Source organism: Colletotrichum godetiae, assembly GCF_030913485.1.
Source record: "Colletotrichum godetiae strain CBS 193.32 chromosome Unknown BDP55scaffold_68, whole genome shotgun sequence".
NCBI classification, from domain to species: domain Eukaryota; kingdom Fungi; phylum Ascomycota; class Sordariomycetes; order Glomerellales; family Glomerellaceae; genus Colletotrichum; species Colletotrichum godetiae.
In genome coordinates, this window is record NW_026851316.1 from 126,901 (window position 1) to 147,330 (window position 20,430).

The following is a 20,430-nucleotide window of genomic DNA, read 5'->3' on the forward strand; positions in this document are numbered from 1 at the left end:
TTCATCTTGGGATATCACACCGCGGGGAACAGCAACAGAGCAGCGAGAGCATTCACGAAACACACCAAGGCACACAGCATCATTGACGCAAATGCCACTAGTTTTTGATTAGGATACAAAGTGTTGGCTACTCGAATCACTCTATACACATGGAGCCAAACCCCTTTCCCCCCTTTCCACCGTTCCCGAGCCAAGGTTGATAAAAAAGGACCATGATTCCATTTCCCTCCTCCCCTTTCGCGAAACCCCCACCTTTCCCCCTGTTGTGCATTTGGTTTCATTGGAAAACAATAAAAGGAGGAAAAGCAAAGACCTTCCTTCCACGCTGTGCCAGTGTGGCACAAAACCTCTCTCTCCCATGGTTTGATTCTTCCATGTCGACACACACCGACCCTACCCGTAAAAGAACAAAAAAAGAGCCGCCCTTTCTGGCGATCATCTACTGAGTTTTTGTCAACTCTCCTCCGAAAACTTTCTAATAACACAGGGGCCAGAACGCCAAGAGCCAGATGGTTGTTGGTCGAACAGAGAAACATCTCTCATGCAACTTCTTCCCTGTGTACCCATCCATTCATCATCAATCAGGCCACCCCTTTTGCGTCGCTCAACACAGCAAACCTGCTGTCTGAGTCGCGGACGCGATTTGAAAGAAAAAATAGTCCCTTTCTCTCTCACACACCAACTCCGAAAGGACATCGCTTCCCTGGCTATTCAGACACCGTAGAGTAAATGGAAATCGGCATTTTGTTGACGCAAGATACACCACGGCCGACTGAGATGGAGGTCGTGGGTATCACTTGTTTGCTGATCCGGGCCGCGGTGGATGTTGCACCGCTTGAGACGGAGGCGTGGCACAGGGCGTCTTCTTCTGACGACCGTTTCGTGCTGTGGCCTCTCCCGAAGGTCGCCTGGACACTGGAACCCGCGGCGGCGGGGGTGGACCCTGCGAAGGCAGTTGAGGTTTACCATATTGCTAGTTTGGCTTTCTTTGCTGCTGTTGAGGTATAACCGGAATGGGTACCGGGGTCACTTTGTGTGGGATTGGCGGAGTTCCGTTGGGCTTTCCTACACTACCGACAGGGCTCTGCGGCTTCGGGGTACCACCTGCGGCCATACGCGCTCGCATGTTGGCATTGTATGGAGACCCTTGGCCGTTGGGGTCGTCGATGGGAGCTGGGGTCATGTTGTTGCCTTCATGTGTGCCCTGGATCTTGGTCCCGAAAGCTGCGCTCGTTTGCTGTGCAGCGGCTCTATATCTCGCTTGCTCGGCGTGGAGGCGCTGCTGGTCTGTCCTTGCAACGGCTGTATTGTATCCAGTCAGAGAATTCATAGGTTGTTGAGGGAGGTGACTACCATTCGGATAATGCTGACGGTTGATCGGAGGGGTGCCAGGCACGTTTTGGTGTTGTTGAGTAGATCCATAGTACCGTTGCTGCTGCTGGTGTGGAGTTGGCGAATTGTACTGACCAGCCGGTACTTGAGGCGACATGTTCCGGGGTTGCATGTTGTTAGCACCATTAGCATAGTAACCTGCGTAGCCCTGGGACGGCGTGCTCGGCTGTTGCGGGAAAGACTGCTGGTAGGGCTGCTGGAAGCGAGCATTGGGCGTGCCGTGTGAAGGCGTGCCTGCATACCCAGAGTACTGGGGAGGTCGCTGTTGAGAGCCATACTGCACACCCTGGTGGCCATACGGTGTTTGTGCCTTTCCGACGTGCTGCGCATAGTTGGTGTATCCATTGGTGGCCCGGTAATTGCCCGGTTGACCGGGACGGGGCTGCTGTGCATGAGGCATCTGGTGGGGTACGCCGCCCGGACGAGGGACGGAACCTTGTTGCGGGGGCATGGCGGGTTGCTGGCCCGATCGGTAGTAATTGGTAGGCGCGAGTGAAGGCGTTCGGGTGGGGGTTCCGTACTGCCCCGCCGCGTATTGGCCGTTGTAGGGAGTGGATGCACTAGGTGTCCGGTGAGGGGCAGGCCGGTTCGTGGGAGTAGAAGTGGCAGCACTTTGCTGTTGACGCATCCGGGCTTGCGTTGCGGCATCGTCCTCCATGACACCCTTGTACTGATCTGTGCGGACCTCGAGTTTGGTGCTGATGAGAAGCTCCTCAAGTTGGTCACCATTGAGTTTAGCCACAGCGTAGGGAGGAAGAGTGCCGACAATCAGACTGAGCTGAGCCCTCAGTGCTTCGTACGTCATAGTCTCCTCTTCCGTTGGTGCCGAGACAGCACCGTGAGAAAGCAAGTCGCCGTTGACGGGATCGCCTGCATAACGATTCTGTGATGATGGCAAGGTGAGGTTGCGGATGCGCTGGTACGACAGCAAGGTCTCAATCATGTCGGTGACTTCATCCAGGAATTCGTCGACCTCCTTGTCGGCGGGGTCCTTATCCTTGGGTTTCGACAGGACATCGTTCATGTCTTCCAGCGCCGGGTCCACCAGCCATTCATCCCACTTCTCAATCGCCTCATTGACAAACTCCTCGTCCACGTCCCCGGTCTCGACCATCTTGTCTCCAACGTGGTTCTCGAGCATGTCATCGTCATCATCGACTTCCTGCAACTCCGACTCAATGAGGCGGTTGAAGTTTCGCTGTCCAGTAAGCTGCCAGTACATGCGACCAGCATGGCTGGACGGAACGACAGAGCCAGAATCATCTCTGCAGGGCGCGAAGCTGGAGAACGCGCTGCGAAACAACGACTCCATTTCGTTCACTTCGATTTCGGTAGACGAAGGTCGGTGGCCTGCAAGACTTTGGGCGCGTTCGCGCTGTCTGGTCTTACTCTTGGACGAGGGTGCCGCATTGGTGTAGTCCAAGTAGCAGCCGACTGCGACCTTTTTGCTAGAATAAGATTCGTTGTAGTACTTGGACTTTTGCGCCGGCTCGGGATGGTAAAAACCGAGGACATTTCCCTTGACCAGCTGCTTCGGTTGCTTGGGCGGCTGCAGTGGAGGGAGGGGTCTGCTCGAGGAAAACAGCTCCCCAAGAGTGGCTGATCTTTCGCTCTGTCGGGAAGGAACAATGTAGGTTTTCGATATGCCCAAAGGAAGTTCCAATGATGATGCCTTTGCAGCGGAGCTCTCTTGTCCTGGAACCTTCTTGGGCAGACTTGAGAAGAGCTGCTTGCCGTGAGGGCCGAGGCCAACGACTGTCAAGACAGCGTTACCTGGAGTGACTTCTGGGACTGGCTTGACGTTGCTGACGTTCACAGCGCTGTGTGGGTACGATATCTCCCTTCGAAGGAGGTCCATTGCCTTCTGCTGGAACTCCTTGGTCTGCACCACAGCGCCGCCATCAATGACCTCCTTGTCCTTCTCAACCTTGGCCGATTGAAGTTCTTGCAGTTGATCCTTGACGGCTTCGACGACGTCGGCCGCAAGTTCGTCAACATGCGAGTACGAGTCGTGGCTGACCTTGTCGGCGATGGTGGCAGGGCTATCGGCGGACTTTTGGCGTTTCGCGTCGGGCTGTTCCGCATCGGGTTCGGGAAGGCGACGCTTCAAAATTGATGGGTTTGCATCGAAGCTTTGGACTGCATGTCAGTACAATGCGGCCTCGGAGTTGATGAAGGGGGATGGGCGCGCAACCAAGGGCGCAACCAAGGGCGCAAAGGGGGCGCGGCAATCGTACCTGCTAAGAACAGCGAAATAGTTCTGAATGAGGGGTTTATGATCCTCCTTTGGGACTTCAGCGTCGACTTCCATCTTCTCGGGTCCGTCGCCGTTGACCTCGTCGCCCTCATCCTCGGTGTCGCGCTTCCTCTTGACAGGGACGACGGGTTGGGGGGACTCAGCATGGTCCGGTCCAGGGATGCCGTTTGCCTGGACCGAATCCGGCTGCGCCATTGTGAAAATCGTCGTCGGGGATCGTGGTTGTGGCTATCGGTAGGAATTGTCGCGATGCCAGGGCGTTTCGGGCGGTTCGTTCTGTCGATGTCGCGCGGGACGACGGGGGTGGTCGGTAGCCCAGTGGAGGGCGGGATTGTCGCGACGCGCGAGGTTCGTCGGTCGCTCGTCTGGTGGAACTCCAAAACCTTTTTTCGTCAAGCGTCGCGAGGCCAGGCGTGTTGGGGAACCTTTTCATCCAAGAACACACTCAAAGACAAGCAACGGTACTCGGAAAATGAATGGGGTCCATCAAAGTCGCCGTTTTAGGATTTTTTTCGCCTTGCAAATGCTCCTGGAGCAATTCCCCTGCGTGACTGTCGGGAGGCTGTACTGGAAAATTAGAGAGAACCACGGGTCCTTGTTGGTTGCTGGCGAAAAGGCACTGAGCTGAGGCCAGCAGCGATTGGCCTGCCGATCCGAATAAGCGGGTTCATTACCCACGTGATGATCTGGTCCGTGCAGAGCAAGAGTGGGTTCCACGTTACGCTTACACCTTGGTGACTTCCGGAGTACGGATACTGCCTTTTGATTAGGAGTACTGAGGTGAAGTACCTTTACAGTTGGTACGCTGAACATTTCAACTCAGAGTTTATGCAGAGGGTAGCTTGTTGAAGCTTCTTTCAAATATTACAGGAGCACTCAGTTCATTTACAATGTGATCTATTGTATATCCACAACATGAACTTGCAACTTTATGAATCACAGCAATGTAGTCACGACTCCTTGAGAAGTAGACCCCATTTGACATGAAAGATACACGACAAGACAGATGCTCGAAGAAAAATGCTACTATTGGTATTCTCACAACGGTGTCCAGACTAGCTACCTATCGTAGTTACATTACAGCCGCACCCTGAATCTGATTGACCGAGTAATCGACGTATTCTCAAGGAAAGGGGGGGTTGAGTAGGCGTTTATTTTTTAGCCTTGGCCAGACCAACGGTGTTCTTGCCGAGGTCGTAAACGGAGTACCACCGGCGGAGGAAGGCGTCTCCCAAGATAACGAGGGGGCCGACCGGCTCGGGGAAGTCCATGCCCTGGAAGGTGGAGATGCAGCTGCCAGAGACCTCCAGGACGTAATCGTAAGCGGAGATGCTGAAGTTGTAGCCAGAGAGAGTGAAGGTGATGTCGGGAAGCTCGTCACGCTTGGAGCACTCAACGGAATACTGGCCGTTGTAACCCTTCTTGGCACCGATCTCCTTGTTGAGCAGCTCAGCAAGAGCAGAGGGAAGGACGTTCAGGGAAGTACCGGTGTCAAGGATGGCACCGTGTCCCTCGAGGTCAGCAGTCTCGTCGCCAAGGGTGATGGCGTCAAGGTCAACCTCCCAGTAAGCCTTGCGGCGGAGGGGAATGTAGGTGATCTTGCCCTCGTAGTGAGAGTCATCGAGGCCACCGAAGGTAGCCTCGCTCTCGTCACCCTCCTCGTTGGTGTCTCCGAGGTAGAAGGCGAAGACAGGCTCGTCAATAGCCTTCTGGTTAACGAGGTTGTAGAAAGGAGGGACAATCTTGTTGACGGAAATGGTGTCGTAACCAAGACCGAGGATACCGTCGAAGCGGCCGAAGGCAAAGGCAAGGCCGGGCTCGCTGGTAGCCTCGGCAAAGTCCTGCTTCTTGATCTTGAGGTCGCCAATGGAGACGTCATCCTGGGAGACGAAACCAGTCAAGCTGCCAGAGCCGTAGTGGATCTCGAACTCGGAGCCGTTGGACTTGTAGGTGGAAGACGACGAAGAGTCGTACTTGGAGTGCAGGTAGCATGCAATGCTGCCGCACTGCTGGGAAGGAACCCACAGGTTGGAGCTACCAGTGTCTAGGACAACCTTGAAGGTCTGGGGAGGAGTACCGATCTCGATCTCGGAGAAGTCTGAAGTGCAAAACTTAGTTCACTGATGGTGATTGACAAGAAAATGAATGGAACATACACTGAGCGTTCATGAAGTTGCTCACGGGCACGGGGTGCTCGCCAGTGCTTGTGAAGGGCTTCTGGTTGAACATGGCATCGGCATGGCTGTCAGGGCGAGCGCCCATGTACTTCTGGCCGAGCTGTCTGACTTGGTGCTCAATAGGAACGGAGTTCTAAGGATAAGCAGTCAGTAAACAGTGTTGCGGAGATGCTAGGCGATGGGTTCAGCGTACAAGTTGCTCCTCGATGGGGACCTTCTTGAGCTTCAGCTTGTGGACTTCGGCCTGGGCCGCGCCCAACAGCACGGCCGCGGTGAGGAGAGTGCTCTTCATCGTGGCTGTCAACCTCGATTACCCAGATTACGATGGTGTTGGCGCCCTGCGTCTTCGTGCTGGTGATACTGAGGAGATGGCGGTTGAAACGGATGGGGGGGGGATGATGATGTGTTGACGGGGGGAAGATGCGGAAGCTGGGGCGGCGCCTGTACCTATTAAGTAGGTAGGTACCTTTGCTGTGGCACTGGCAGGTGTGGCAGGCTACCCAGACTTACCTTAGCAACTGCGCCCCCGTGACAACCTGCCCACTCGCCTCCGCAAGGCACGAAGGACCATGACGCAGCACCCGATAGGTGCAGGTACCTTATCTGCCTATCAAAAGCTGGGGTTGGCTCGAAAGACCCACTTTAGCTGGCTGGGGGAGCAACCATGGAACCTAAGACGGCGCGGAGCTGCCCCAACTCGCCCAAGGCACGCAGCGAGTTAGAAGCCCGAGACAGAGCTCCTGGCAGCTCTCATACACTCGGTGACACTGACACTCACACTGCTCCCGTCTCCGTCCTCTCACACTCGCAGAGTGATGCGGCTGCCACTACGGAGCTTGCGTGTCTGATCGCGTGTCCCTGCAGCCTTCTACACCCCGAAGCCATTGTGCACTCGGTTTGCAGCGCAGTCGATCCTGCGCCGGAGAGATGCACTGTTGAGCGCTGCGCGCTGGGTTCCGGAGTGTCAGCAGCGGGATAACATTGCGACGGGGACCCTGACATCACGCAACGAGGTGGATTGATGAGATAAGGCAAGATAGCTCAGCTCGCCTTCGGTAACCGGTTCCCTGACTCTCTCTCACTCGGGTATCCGTGGGCCAAGCTTGACTTGTTTACCTTATTGCTCTAGGCTCTAGCACCCTGCATTCGAGGCGTGCCTGGGAGCCCAGGTGCCTGTGTCTGGGCTGGCGCCTTGGTACCTGAGGCCAGAGCATCCTCCACTAGGTACTCCGTACGGACCGGGAGTAGACTGTCTCGGAGCTCGGGGCCAATGTGGATGCGATCCAGATGAGTCAGCATTTCACAAGAGCAGAGCGTGACCCATGTTGTTGAGCTAGGGATCGAGGCCTTCCAGGTTCTCTCGTGCCAAATGCGCTTTGGAGACGGACTAAACTGCACGCAGGTAGGTAGTCACAATTACCTCAGTGTTGGCCCAAGTCACACTTTGCAATAGTCTCAACTCAAAGCAGTAATCCCATGGTTCACGTCAAAGCCGCATAGAGTTTGATGTGAAAAGTCTTGAATTATCTAGAGTTGCGATTCAAACACTGGCCAATCACAGAGGCTCTTGAAATGAGCTAGGAGAAATGCAACCGTCTTGACTCTCTCACCTTTCGCCGACATCGCAACTGTCACTTCATGCGGTCTTTGATGTAGACAGTAATAATAGTGGTTCTGCATCGACGCTGCGATGAATGGTTCTCACAAGTAACAAAAGGCAGGCCTGCCTTGCTGACTACGGCGTTTCAAGCACAGAGCTTCCATACGTTGTGGAAGCTGTAGCTACGCGCGGAGACGGAATGAATGCTGCTGTCTGTTTCAAGAATGACTCTTCTTTCTCGGGTGATTTTCTCGACATAAAAAAGGCCCTTACTTTCTTTCTTTCCCCCAATTTATCGAGAACGAGGTGGCTGGGAACTCACCGCCGAAGCACACCAATTGAGAGAAATCGTGCGAATTGCCATTCTTTTCGGGGACTGACTATGAGACTGATATTGAGTCACAATTCAATTGCCACAAGTGGTCCGCTCGTGTTTGTCCCGGCTCACCCGAAGCCTTGCACTCCGTACTTGTCTGAAGCTCTCGAGTCTTGAGACGGTTGAGGCGGGGGAGGCACGAGCAGCTAAACGGTCCAACTGCACCCCCCGTCGTTGTGAAATGGGGTCCGTTTCCCTCGATGACTCGTGGGACCGTTCCAGAATCGGAGTCGACAAGACCCGCCACAGGATGTGAGTTCAGGGAACGTCAGGGAAGCGCTGTTTTAGCGTTCCAACCGGGAACCACTTACAAAGTGGTGAGCCACACCGGGAACCACAGCGAGCCCACCAAAGGCCCAAAGTACTCCAAGCTCGCTGTCGCAAACTGTCGAGCGATCCCAATTTAGCGAACCAAATGCCTCCGAATTGTCCCTGCCATAAGGTACTCTGTAGCGGTGGTGCTTGTCCATTGTCAAGCCATCACTGATCAGTCGACTATCGAGGGGTCCGCCACAGCTTTTTTTTTTCTTTCTCCAAATCCCGCGCACTGCGTAAGGTGGTAAGGTACTTACAGCTCGACCCCGCCAATCACACCCCGCCAACCCCCACCGCTTCAGCATTCGATTCACATTTTGCTCCCTCCGATGTTCTGCCAAATTTTCTCAAGCTTTTTTCCCATCCCTTCATAACCTTGCTGGCCTCCCTCTCTTCCTCTTCTTTTCCTACATCTACTTCTCTCCTTGCCATTGCTTGCGAGAACTCATCTTCCTTCTCTTCCTCAACTTCACATCTACGATCCCTCGTAACACCACACATCACAATGGCTGCTACTGGTTCCTACTCCCTCCCCGTCTCCCACAAGGAGGTACGTCTACTCTTTCTGCCCCGCCATGCCTTATAGGCCTATATACTGACTCACCGATAGATGTTGGAGAAGTCTCTCATCGACTCCGACCCTGAGGTCGCCGAGATCATGAAGGACGAGATCAAGCGCCAGCGCGAGTCCATCATTCTCATTGCCTCTGAGAACGTCACCTCCCGTGCCGTCTTCGATGCCCTTGGATCCCCCATGTCCAACAAGTACTCCGAGGGCCAGCCCGGTGCCAGATACTACGGTGGAAACGAGCACATCGACCAGATCGAGATCCTCTGCCAGAACCGTGCCCTCAAGGCCTTCAACCTCGACTCCTCCAAGTGGGGTGTCAACGTCCAGTGCCTGTCTGGCTCTCCCGCCAACCTCCAGGTCTACCAGGCCATCATGCCCGTTCACGGCCGCCTCATGGGTCTCGACCTCCCCCACGGTGGTCACCTGTCCCACGGCTACCAGACCCCCGCTAAGAAGTATGTTACCATACGGTTGTGACGCTCAATCAAAGAGAGATAGCTAACTCTCGTTCCCAACAGGATCTCTGCCGTCTCGACCTACTTCGAGACCATGCCCTACCGCGTCAACCTCGACACTGGCATCATTGACTACGACCAGCTCGAGAAGAACGCTCAGCTCTTCCGCCCCAAGGTTCTCGTCGCCGGTACCTCTGCCTACTGCCGTCTGATCGACTACGGCCGCATGCGCAAGATCGCCGACTCCGTCGGTGCCTACCTCGTCGTCGACATGGCTCACATCTCCGGTCTCATTGCCGCCGGCGTCATCCCCTCCCCCTTCGAGTACGCCGACATCGTCACCACCACCACCCACAAGTCCCTCCGTGGCCCCCGTGGTGCCATGATCTTCTTCCGCAAGGGCGTCCGCTCCGTCAACGCCAAGGGCCAGGAGACCCTCTACGACCTCGAGAACCCCATCAACTTCTCCGTCTTCCCCGGTCACCAGGGTGGCCCCCACAACCACACCATCACTGCCCTGGCCGTTGCCCTGAAGCAGGCTGCCAGCCCCGACTTCAAGGCTTACCAGCAAAAGGTCATTGACAACGCCAAGGCGATTGAGAACAAGTTCAAGGCCCTCGGCCACAAGCTCGTCGCCGACGGCACCGACTCCCACATGGTCCTCGTCGACCTTCGCCAGTTCAACTTGGACGGTGCCCGTGTCGAGGCCGTTCTCGAGCAGATCAACATCACCTGCAACAAGAACTCCATCCCCGGCGACAAGAGCGCCCTTACCCCCTGCGGTCTCCGCATCGGTACCCCCGCCATGACCTCCCGTGGATTCGGAGAGGCCGACTTCGAGCGTGTCGCCAACTACATTGATGAGTCCATCAAGATCTGCAAGGAGGTCCAGGCTTCCCTGCCCAAGGAGGCCAACAAGCTCAAGGACTTCAAGGCCACCGTCGCCGGCGGCCAGGTTGCCAAGATCAACGACCTCCGCAAGGAGGTTGCCGAGTGGAGCGGCAGCTTCCCCCTCCCTGTCGAGGGCTGGCGCGTTGACGCTGGCATCTAAATCATGCCAGCGAAATGCGGGGACTAGTGTAGTCCACGTATGCTAGGGAGCGCGACGTGGAAAGAAGAGTAGATCAAGGGAGGGAATCGATATATACCACTCTGGGCTTTGATTAGGCCCAGTTCAACAAAAATGGTTCAGAAGGGAATAAGCGTGGGGCGACCCAAATCGTCAAAAGGGGGTCCGGGTTTCGCGCATGACATTTAACATGGCTCATGAACAAAGGGAAAATGGTGCTTCAAAGAGCACTGCTGCATTTTACATAGGCGTTGCAATACTTTTCAAGCGGAAAAACAAATACCGGGAAGGGTAAACCAAAAATTCTGGAGGCGGGAGTTGGGGGTGGCGTTCTCAACTGCGGCCATTTTTAGGTAGCTGACTGCTTCAACGCGGTCAATCGCTCAATGCAATCAACACGTTGACAAGCAATCATATGTGTTCTAATTTCTGTGCTCTCTCGATGTTTGAATAGCCGTTGCGCCCTGTTTGTGGCGTTGAGACATTGAAAACTAGCCACGAAGCCAGTTGTGACAATCTGGTACCAACAAGGAAGAAGACAAATTTGGTTCGATAACAGTGTTCTTTGAAGCACTAAAGCCGTTGTGAAGCATTGTTCTCGACTTAAAAGACTCTAAAGTCTCCAGCCATACTGTCTGTCCATGCTTACTTCACAATAGCCTTGTCTTTCTTTATACATGATAGCTGCTCAGTCTCCTGTCTGACCGCAATAAGTCTTTCTTCGCGTTCACAACGAGCTTGAGGCGTTCCACTAGAATGCCTCGAAGGCTGAACTACATAACCAAAGGTCCTGTCCGAGGCTTTCGTTTTGGGATCTTTCTCGACAGACCAGACAGCACACACAAACACCCCACAACAATACACCATTTCCTCTATCACTTAGACATCGACACTATTCTCCACCATCAAAACCTGTAAGTATACCTCAACGCCAACCTCGACTAACGAGCACAGTTCATCCATCTCTCACCCTCCGAAATCAACATCACGACTTCTACCAAAGTCCAGGTAAACTTCCACACGAAAGATGACCAAGCTAACATCCCTCCCCATCATCCTCCTCACCCTCGCCAACATAACACCGGCCCTCACAGTATTCATCCCCAACTTCCTAAACTACACAAACAGCACAAACATAACCTACCACATTCCACCTCACCCAGCCCCATCCCCCTCCGGCACCCTCCCCAGCAACATCTCCACCCTCCAAACACCAGACAAAAACGACCTCGTCTGGGTCCCGCCAAGCAGCCCAACCTTCTACCGCGGCAACCGCCTCTACGAAGACGAAGTCTGCGGCGCCTCCTCCTTCACAGGCATAACCCGCGCCACATCCCCCCTAACCCAAGATTGCCTCGACCTCGCCGACGACGCGGCAAAAGAGCGCTACGTCTGGTACGCAAAGGGCTTTGTCGACAATACCACCATCCTCGGCATCCGCTCCCACGGCACCTGCACCTTTGGCATCAAACCCCCCTACGCGGACGCGTTACCGCGCATCATGACGGGGTGGTATGTCGGCGGCGTGGACGTCGCGGAGGTGGTTCGCACCGCGGTGCGGGATTACGATGTCGCAGGCCAGGTTGGCGCGAGCGGGATGATGTATTGCTGGGCGAATCGGCAGAACCATGTCGATGTGCAGTGGGCTATTTACGGTGCCAGTGAGCAGGCTGAGGCGGGCTACTTTTGGGCGCCGCCTGTGCCTGCGAATTCGGGTGCTGGGAAGGGTGGCATTGTGAGTACGGGTGTGATTATTGGGGTTTTGGTTTTCTGGTTGTTGTTGTTTTGGAATATTGTGAACTGAGAGTTGTAGATGTGTGGCTGTTGGTACTTGGTTGGTAAGTTGCAAGAGAAATGGTCCAAGCTTTTGGCGTATCACGGACTTCGTGTAAGGCGTCATGTTGCTAAAAAGTTCAGCGAGAACTTCACCGTCGATGTAAGTCAAGGCCTCGCTTCAAGTCTATTTTGCCGCGAGTAACAGATACAACCAATTCATGTGATAGCACATGTCTCCCTTGCCTACCTCTTGGACTTGATTTGTGGAGTTGTTGAAGTGATTTAGCGAATCGTGTAAAGAATAGGAAAAGATGTTATGCTAACCGCTGCTTTAGCGATCTCGCCAATTCAGAGTTTCGTGTCATGTTGCCTCAATTTACTTTCCGAGTCGTCTGTAGCACGAGAGCCCGTACCAAAACCTTGATGGCTTATCCGGACTGTTGGGATCGTGCACAACTCACACTTGTGCGCTTACGAAGAAGACTTTCTGGCGTCGTGACTGTAACGTGACTCAAGGACACTCCCATACTGTTTATGGGAAAGAGATTCATAATTAGGAGACTTGCTTTTCAGGAACGTCGCCGTCGTCTTCACAAAGCTCTGTGCAACCTAGCAGACGCAACATCAAACCTTGATTTGTTAAAGGCGTTCACGCCCATACTTCAGGAGCTATCGAGGACCGCAGAATGTTGCATCCTTGACTCATTTTAAGAATCGTGATACATTGACAGGGTTCATACGGTGGATAGTGACCTCGAAATATCTGAAAGACAGCGTGTTTATGTGCTCTGATAGGCAGACTCAAGCGAGGCTAAACTCTGATCCGAAGTGAATGCCAGAGTGCCAGCCACTTGACAAACATGTTCGTCTCATAGTGGTTTCGGATGAAAGAGAAGGAACTTCAGCTATGAGGCAAGGAAACTCTGTGATACTCAATATTCGGTGTAAGTCAAACCGCTGGGATAAATGGCGCGATGAGGAGGGGATCGACATCAAAACGTCACCCTTGCCATGATTCCCACAAATATGAATTTTACTTCCGTTGCCCCGACCAAAACAAGCCGTGTTCTGGGTTGCAATGTTGAAGAATTAGTGGCTACCTGTACGCCCAGCCCGGAAATAGCGACATACCACAGGGCTTCGTCTGGAAGGGCTGCAACGGGAACACGGAAACCAGGCGCTTGCATTTCGTAATGAAGCCGAAAGGAGCGGTCTAAAAGTCTCAGTTTCCGTAGTTGTCCCTTTTGACCAAGGCAGTAGTTAAGTGTTGGCGTTGTGAACCGGTTCCGATGGCAGCCGTTGAGAGATCGTAGGCGCCGTCCTGAGTCAAGACGGCGTCACGGACTCACGATAATCGGAGGGAGGTCCACTTGTCGCAGGTCAGCTGTCCGATTCTTCACCGTATCATCGGATGGCGTTGGGTACCATGAGAGGTGATGCGGCCATGTCCGTGTTGCTCGAGAGTCGTATCTGACGGAGCAAAAAGTCGTGTGAGGTCTATTGAGAGTCGGGAAACCAAAATTTCAATGTTGTATTGTCGTCAGGATGTCAAAAAGTGTCAGATAATAGAAGGCGTCGCGTTGTGTCACAGGAACCCACCACCGATCCTTTTTCGAGGTTCACCCGCTTTAGAGCAAGTTACATGTGCCAAGATGCCCGGGCCGTGCTGTGCTAAGAGCAGAGACTAAGAACACAAGCGGCCATATCGGCGCTGCATGATGCATATCTTGTAGTGGCGGGATCGAGACAGAGAGACAAAACAGTGGCTTGCGTTAGGCTGGTTATACGTACCTTATCTCAACGATATTGTGGGTGCTTGAGCTTGAGAGTTGTTTCGATATGGCCTCTTCTCTTTGAGTCATCAGACCAGCCTGGTGTGTGCAGCACATTCGCGCATCGCCATAGAGCAAGGGCAATTGATTCTTCGCCCCAAATAGGACTCCATGTCTCCTCATTCGCTCTTGGGTGGTGGACCGCTCAGTGGCTCAGCGGCTCAGCTTCAGCGAAGCAGGGTGAGTCAACATTTTATCACGACAGTCGTTGCCGCTTACGTTGCCACTCTCTTTCGTCGCCTGCGCCTGGGCCTTCACCGAAATCGATACGAAAGTGACAGGGCGGCGGCGCCGTCGACTTCGCAGTACACTCCACTGTCTTTTCGGGCGCATACTCGTCGTGTTGCTTGTTGTTGTTGTACGCGGCCTGGACCAAGCGCCTGGCTGATCGCGACAATTGCCATGCAGCAAATCTGGAAGTTGAGCCATCACTCTCACGAGAGCTTCTGGACGACATGACAGAAACAGCACAGAGGCGAGCGAATGTCTCTCGCTTTGCTGCGGGCTGCGGGCTGCGGGAAGGATGGAGATGGATAGAAACAGGCATGTCAGAGACACAGAACGAAAGGAGCAGAGCGAAAGAGCAAGAGAGACGAAATCGGTGGCGCCGTTTGTATGTTTCAAAACGGCAAGTGTCTAGCGGCGTCGTTGCCGCCCTCCATTATCGTCCTCTTCCTCTTCCTCTTCCTTCTTCTCCATCTCTTCCTTGGGATGTCGTGGACTTGTGCGTGTGCCTTCAAAGTCGGAAGGCGGGTGAGGCGTCGTTGCATCGATAGTGGAGGACCCCGGCCATCTCGCACCTGCAGATGATGTGCCGTGACGTGACTATAGTATCAAACTAGCAAGGCCAGGGCACCAATGGATCTTCGAATCCTTCCCCCAAACTGCCCAAACTGCCTTCCCTGTTGCATTCTGGGGTTAATTTGACCTCCCGAAATCATCCTGGCAGGGGGCACTTCACAACAGGTGTTCCGTTATCCATCACAACGCAATGGTCCCAACTGAACACCCCTTCAACGGAACATCCTTCTGTTCAAGCCTACGGAGTACCCCTTGAGTCTTCAAGCTGGACCATGTCTCTTCTTTCCTGTCTTTGATCATCACTTGGATTCTCTCCGTCTCCGCCGTGGCTCGTGATATCTCTTCCCTTCTTTTCTCCACCGGGCTTAACCGCGGCTCCAGTGTGACCAACTCGCCCGGCGTGCTACACTCCATCACCAGGACATCTCCGGCCTATCTGCCTTCTACGTTATTTAACTCTCGCAGCCTACTTATGGCGCTGCGCCTGCCGAGGACTTGAGAACGAGGCACTGGACGGTACCTACTTGGCCAACTCGACGCGCAACATTTATCCGCCTCATCTTGGCTTTCAGCTTTAGATTTCTACGTTCAGGCGGCGGAGGGTTTCCACTATAAAGACGGCCCCTCCACCTCCAACCTTGACTCTACTTTGAGCCGCAAAGTCAACGAAGCCTGCGAGCCTCAGTAAATTGTAGAACACCAAGCTGCATTAGTGGGAAGGAAGAAAATAAGCAATCGCTAGAGAGCCCCCCCTGCTGCTGACTCGGACTCGAGCATGCAAGTATGGTAAGCTTTTATCTCATTCCCCTCCTGTTTGTATTACGGAACGGCCCGCCGCTATGCTCGTCAGCATCCTTGTCACCCCCCCTTTACCTTCTCCCTTACCTTCTGCTTCTCTCGCCTGTCATGTCTCTTCCTTTCTTGTTGTTGCCGACAAATTTCAAAATGAATACACGTTCGTGATACTGACTGCCACAGGGGTCCATCAATAAGCAAGTTGCACGCTACGAAATCACTGCTGTCTTCACTCATCCTGACGCCTCCGTCGATATCGTCCTGGTCCATGGTCTAAACGGGCACCCCAAAAGCACATGGACCTCACCTTCACCTTCGTCTCAACATGAAGATGGTGTCTTCTGGCCCACAGATCTACTGCCGCAATCCCTGGGAAAGACCCGTGCCAATATCTTGGTCTATGGCTACAACGCAGACGTCTATACAACCAGTAAAAGCCATGCAAGTGCAAGTGCAAGTGACAACTTCATCTACCAACATGCTCAGACCCTGGTTACGAACCTCGCCCTCTATCGCAAGAGCGAACACACAGACAAGAACCCCATCATCTTCGTCGCACACAGCCTGGGTGGCATTCTTGTCAAGCGTGCCCTCATGTACTCCAACGACCTAAGAGACAAGAACCAAGAGGACGCCAGGTCTATCTTCGTTTCCACCTTCGGAATCATTTTCCTGGGCACGCCACACACTGGATCTGGCATGGCAACATGGGGTGTCGTTTTGCAAAACATAGCAGACGCCATTGCACCCAAAAAAATGTTCGAGAGCGAGTCGGTCCTCCTCAAAACCTTGAAGAAGGACAACGAGACTCTGCAAAACATCAATAGCCACTTCCTCGACTTTTACCAGCGTTTCAAGATCCACATGGCCCATGAAAATCACAAGACCGACATCAAAGGAACGATGATGACGGTAGTGGATGCGAGTTCGGCCAGTCCGCAACTGCCAGGCGTTGTTTACTACGGCATCGAGGCCCCTCATTCCGGAATGTGCAAGTTCAACAGTAGCAGCGCTCCAGGATACAGAAACGTTTCAACCGCCATTAGGACGTGGGCAGAAGAAGCCCCGCCAGTCATTCGAACCCGTTGGGACATTGAACTGGACGACAGGAAGGCTAGAGCACAATCTGAAGCAGCCGAGATCACTCGCGAGTATAACAGTCCTTCAGAGACTGTCATTTCAGGTATTATTCCCTTCTCTCGGAATTACCATGCCGAAAATGGATGGTCAATCCTGAATCTTCATTCTGACATGTGCATCTAGACTATAGACATCTTCCAGCAGCTCAACAATCATCACCTGTTGACACGGCGAGCACTCGATGTGCTTCTGTTTCTGACTCTGCCCCCCAAATCTTGAACTCCGGTCCTCATCATGTTCATCCTGACCGATTCCGACCCAACTCGTTTTTCAAAGGGCGAGAGGACTACCTCGTAGATCTTCACAAGCTGTTGAAAGACCCGAAGAGGCGTTCAGAAGGGACGTCTGCGGTTTTGATACATGGCATTCCTGGTGTCGGGAAGACGCATCTTGCTCGAGAGTATTACTTCAATCACAAGGACCAATATTCTGGGGGCGTGTACTGGATCAGGTCTACCACGTTGCAAGACATGGAAGACGGGTTCTGGCGCATCGCGAAGACCCAGGCTATCAAGGGCATGGCTGCTCAAGGATATAAGAATGACTTGTTAAACCCACACAACATGGTCGATATCGTCAGAAGGTGGTTCAACGAGTCTAGCGATTGGCTGCTAGTATTTGATGGTATTCGCGTCAACGACAAAGCCATTCTCCGATACATACCCGACCGGCCAAACAGCAGTCTCATCTACACTTCGACCGATCGGTGCGATCCTGGGTCTCATCTTCTTGACAACCCTAGCATGATGAAGTTGCCTTTGCCGCCAATTCAAGACGCACAGGAGTTGTTGCTCGAAGAGATGGGAAAGAAACAGCCGTATAACACTGATGATCTCAGGCGGGCTCATGAATTGGTACAGCTGATGGGTCGCCTCCCTCTGATGATTCATGCCGCTGCTGTGAATATGAATACCACACGGGAACCGCTTGCAAAGTATCTCAAGACCTTTAGGGATTCGCCGAAAGTTGGCGAGCTTCCTGCATACATGGCGATTCGAGATCAGTTGCAGACCCGTGGTAACCACGCTGCGTTGAATCTGATCTACATCCTCTCCTTCTTCAGCCAATTTATACCAGTTGAGCTACTGGCTCTTGGTTTACGAGCTTTGGACAAGCGGACACCTGTAAAAACGGAAACATCCAAGGGCAGAAGGAGTTTGACACAAACTTTCGTTACTTTGATAAGTTTTGCCCTCATTGAACGAAACGAGAGCGATGACGTCTCTTCCTCAAGCTCACAGAGCGGTCACGACGCGGCTCCGGAGCCTTTAGATACACTCCGTGTGCACAGTATTGTTCAAGCATTCTTTATTGAACATCTTGCCAAGGAGGGGCAGCTGCAGTTCTGGCTGGAACGGGCCATCCGCGTCTTCTGCGCGTCGTTCGACGAGGCCTATACCAGGATGAACGATGAGCCTGCCACTGGTCTTCCTGAAGACTACAGACAATATATTCGGCACGGCAGAAGGCTGAAGGATCTTGTTGACCGCCATACTGTCGACCGTCCGACTCATCAGGCTACAGAGCAACCCAGTTCGCAGTAAGTGGAAAATATCTAAAAGCCCCGTCGCAGCCCCTGTCATGCAATGATATCCTCTCAAAATGCTACGGCTGTATATCCGGATATCCAATCTGTTTGCTATCTCGTTGTCATCGTCAATTTCACTTCGTTCGATACTACTCTACGAAAAGTTCAGTGAAGAGTATTAACGTTGAGGAATAGAACCGGACCCGTGGACCTTGTCGCTGCTCGAAGAGACTTGGAAGAACGACTTGCGAAGGTACCCGCAGACCTCAACGACTTACAGAGGACTGTATCTACCCGAATCATCGACGGAAATGAGGCTGCTCATAATTCTGTCTTTGAGCGCATGAACAGCCTATCGTCACATTCCACAGACGCCTCTGGTGCCGCTGTGCTCCCTCAATCACCAGGGGTCTACTCGCTCCAGTTGGAGCAAGAATACATATTGCCGCGGCCAATGGATAACCCGGTTCACTTCCACATGCCTTATGTGCCTTATGCGGATGAACAGGCGTCTTCAGTCGAGTACCAGGGGTCCGAGGATCGAACCATAACTCCATACCCGCCCGACATTGAAGAAGGTCCATATGAGGACACGACCGATGTTCCGTGGACTGTTGTGACCAAACACCGGTCGGTAAAGAAAAGGTCACTGAGGCGTTATCATGATCGTGGAGGGGCATGGAGAGAGACTGCCGCAACGATAAACGATCCTCGTGTGAGCATTAGCCGGGAGTCTGCAAGAGGCCTCATCACCCCGCCTCAATCTTCCAGAGGAGGCAGATCACCCAGTCACTCCAAGGTTTCCGCAAGAAGCGAAGCTGAAGCCGAACTCCTTCACATCAAAAAGGGGTCACCACCGCCACCTCGTGGCGGTGGCCATATACACGACAAGGGCAGAAGCTCCAGTGCCGGTACATCTGTAAGGCCAATCTCGATGCTCGGAGCTTCAAGTTACGCCAAGGCCGTGTCAGGAACCGCGGTCGAGGAGGAGACGCCCTCCTTTCCTACATTCGCTTCTCCACCTTCACGGGCCGCGACAATCGACAGGACAGCTGCTTACGACGATCGGTCCGTCTATAGCCTCCAGACTGTGAACAGCCACACGCCTTCCGCCGCCCTCAGGTTGAAGGAAAACCAATTTCCAAAGTCAACTGGTTCTGGCAATGCGTCTCAACCGACTGAACCGTCTCGCCAGTCGCAAGGTCAAGAACCCACTTCGAAACCGTCCTTTCAAAGTTTCTTCAAGCGACTTGGGAAAGCAGCCGGCGGGAATAAGCGTCACGAGAAATCTGTTCAGGGGAAGGTCTCCTCCAGCGGCTCGTCGATCTCGTCCGCTCCGAGATCGTCGGAAGAACTCCCATACACATACCCAGAAGACGTGAGAACAGCAAACTCCAGTCCGGGTCCGGCTTACCCACCACAATTTCCCTCCGGATTGTCGGTTGTTACAAATCAACAGAATAGTCTACGACAGCACCCCCTTGATCGGCAGTCAACCTCCCAGCCACCGTACACATACCAGGATGAGTCTTACGATGATGTTCTTTCCCAGTCGGATCCATGTCTCGGTCGCCCAAGTCTGAACGTTTTTCCCGCCGAGAATGTGGGATATCCGCCTCCGTTGCGGCCCGTCCCACCTAGCTCATATCGAGACAACTATCGGTCGGGAAGTCCTATGAACCCTCCGCCGCCAAATGGGTATTCATCGCAGCCAATGTCTAGAAACCCAAGCTCAAACCCTCGGTATGCGACAGCGACTGGCTCAGCAGGCACGCCTTTGAGCAGCAACAGCGGGAGCGTCAGGTCAAGTCTCCCTCATCGACGAGCACCGTCCATGGTGGAGACGGAGCCCTCACCGCGCCTTTCCCCGATAGAGATGGACCGGGTTTCTTACGACATGTGGGCGATTAGGCAAAGAGGGGGTCCCATCGACGAGGCGCTCTTTGGAGGTAGCAATATGCCTCGTCGACTGCCTGTCGGTCGTGTTCCCAGCTTCATACGGGAAAGCCCCACAATGAGCCCGCGGACTCTCCCTGGCGGCAGCGAACCAATGTCTAGATCCGGGTCCGGAGGTATCAGAACTACAGATGGTAGGCTCATCTCATTTGGCGATATTCCGGTCAACGTGGAAGAGGCGGAACGACGGCGCGTTCAGGCAGAACATGATCGACTCCAGCGGAGGTATGAAGAAGCTGTGGAGCTTTCACAGCGGGTCAGAACTGGCGAGGCCGACCTGGAGTCTCCTCCAGAGTCAAGTCCCATAGGGCTGGGACTGCGTATGCCTTAGGAGGGATCACACTCGGACACCAAGCCACACTATAGGGGGCGTCGATGATGGAGGATGCA

The 20,430-nt window shown here is 53.7% G+C and overlaps 6 protein-coding genes across 6 annotated transcripts; 4 read left to right on the plus strand and 2 right to left on the minus strand.

Annotated features, from left to right (window-relative positions):
• Positions 1 to 973: 973 nt before the first annotated feature.
• BDP55DRAFT_564283 (uncharacterized protein) lies at positions 974 to 3,844 on the minus strand (the record flags this gene model as incomplete). Its single annotated transcript, XM_060570319.1, has 2 exons — positions 974 to 3,524; positions 3,630 to 3,844. The coding sequence occupies 2 exons, from the start codon at positions 3,842 to 3,844 to the stop codon at positions 974 to 976; spliced, it is 2,766 nt and encodes a 921-aa protein (XP_060423609.1).
• A 685-nt stretch (positions 3,845 to 4,529) lies between these two features.
• Positions 4,530 to 6,345, minus strand: BDP55DRAFT_681470 (eukaryotic aspartyl protease). The gene is made up of 3 exons (XM_060576193.1): positions 6,020 to 6,345; positions 5,806 to 5,959; positions 4,530 to 5,747 (listed from the first exon to the last, which is right to left on the minus strand). The coding sequence occupies exons 1-3, from the start codon at positions 6,116 to 6,118 to the stop codon at positions 4,801 to 4,803; spliced, it is 1,200 nt and encodes a 399-aa protein (XP_060423610.1). The 5' UTR covers positions 6,119 to 6,345; the 3' UTR covers positions 4,530 to 4,800.
• Positions 6,346 to 6,490: 145 nt separating this feature from the next.
• On the plus strand, positions 6,491 to 6,805 carry BDP55DRAFT_637500 (uncharacterized protein; the record flags this gene model as incomplete). The annotated part of the gene is made up of 1 exon (XM_060572991.1): positions 6,491 to 6,805. The coding sequence occupies one exon, from the start codon at positions 6,491 to 6,493 to the stop codon at positions 6,803 to 6,805; it is 315 nt and encodes a 104-aa protein (XP_060423611.1).
• Positions 6,806 to 8,622: 1,817 nt separating this feature from the next.
• Positions 8,623 to 10,194, plus strand: BDP55DRAFT_564323 (serine hydroxymethyltransferase; the record flags this gene model as incomplete). The annotated part of the gene is made up of 3 exons (XM_060570323.1): positions 8,623 to 8,667; positions 8,728 to 9,143; positions 9,207 to 10,194. The coding sequence occupies 3 exons, from the start codon at positions 8,623 to 8,625 to the stop codon at positions 10,192 to 10,194; spliced, it is 1,449 nt and encodes a 482-aa protein (XP_060423612.1).
• A 1,045-nt stretch (positions 10,195 to 11,239) lies between these two features.
• BDP55DRAFT_564401 (putative necrosis-inducing factor-domain-containing protein) lies at positions 11,240 to 12,016 on the plus strand (the record flags this gene model as incomplete). Its single annotated transcript, XM_060570332.1, has 1 exon — positions 11,240 to 12,016. The coding sequence occupies one exon, from the start codon at positions 11,240 to 11,242 to the stop codon at positions 12,014 to 12,016; it is 777 nt and encodes a 258-aa protein (XP_060423613.1).
• A 3,388-nt stretch (positions 12,017 to 15,404) lies between these two features.
• On the plus strand, positions 15,405 to 20,371 carry BDP55DRAFT_637504 (uncharacterized protein; the record flags this gene model as incomplete). Its single annotated transcript, XM_060572992.1, has 4 exons — positions 15,405 to 15,407; positions 15,600 to 16,599; positions 16,680 to 18,096; positions 18,280 to 20,371. 4 exons carry the CDS (start codon positions 15,405 to 15,407, stop codon positions 20,369 to 20,371), a joined length of 4,512 nt encoding a protein of 1,503 aa, XP_060423614.1.
• Positions 20,372 to 20,430: the final 59 nt, after the last annotated feature.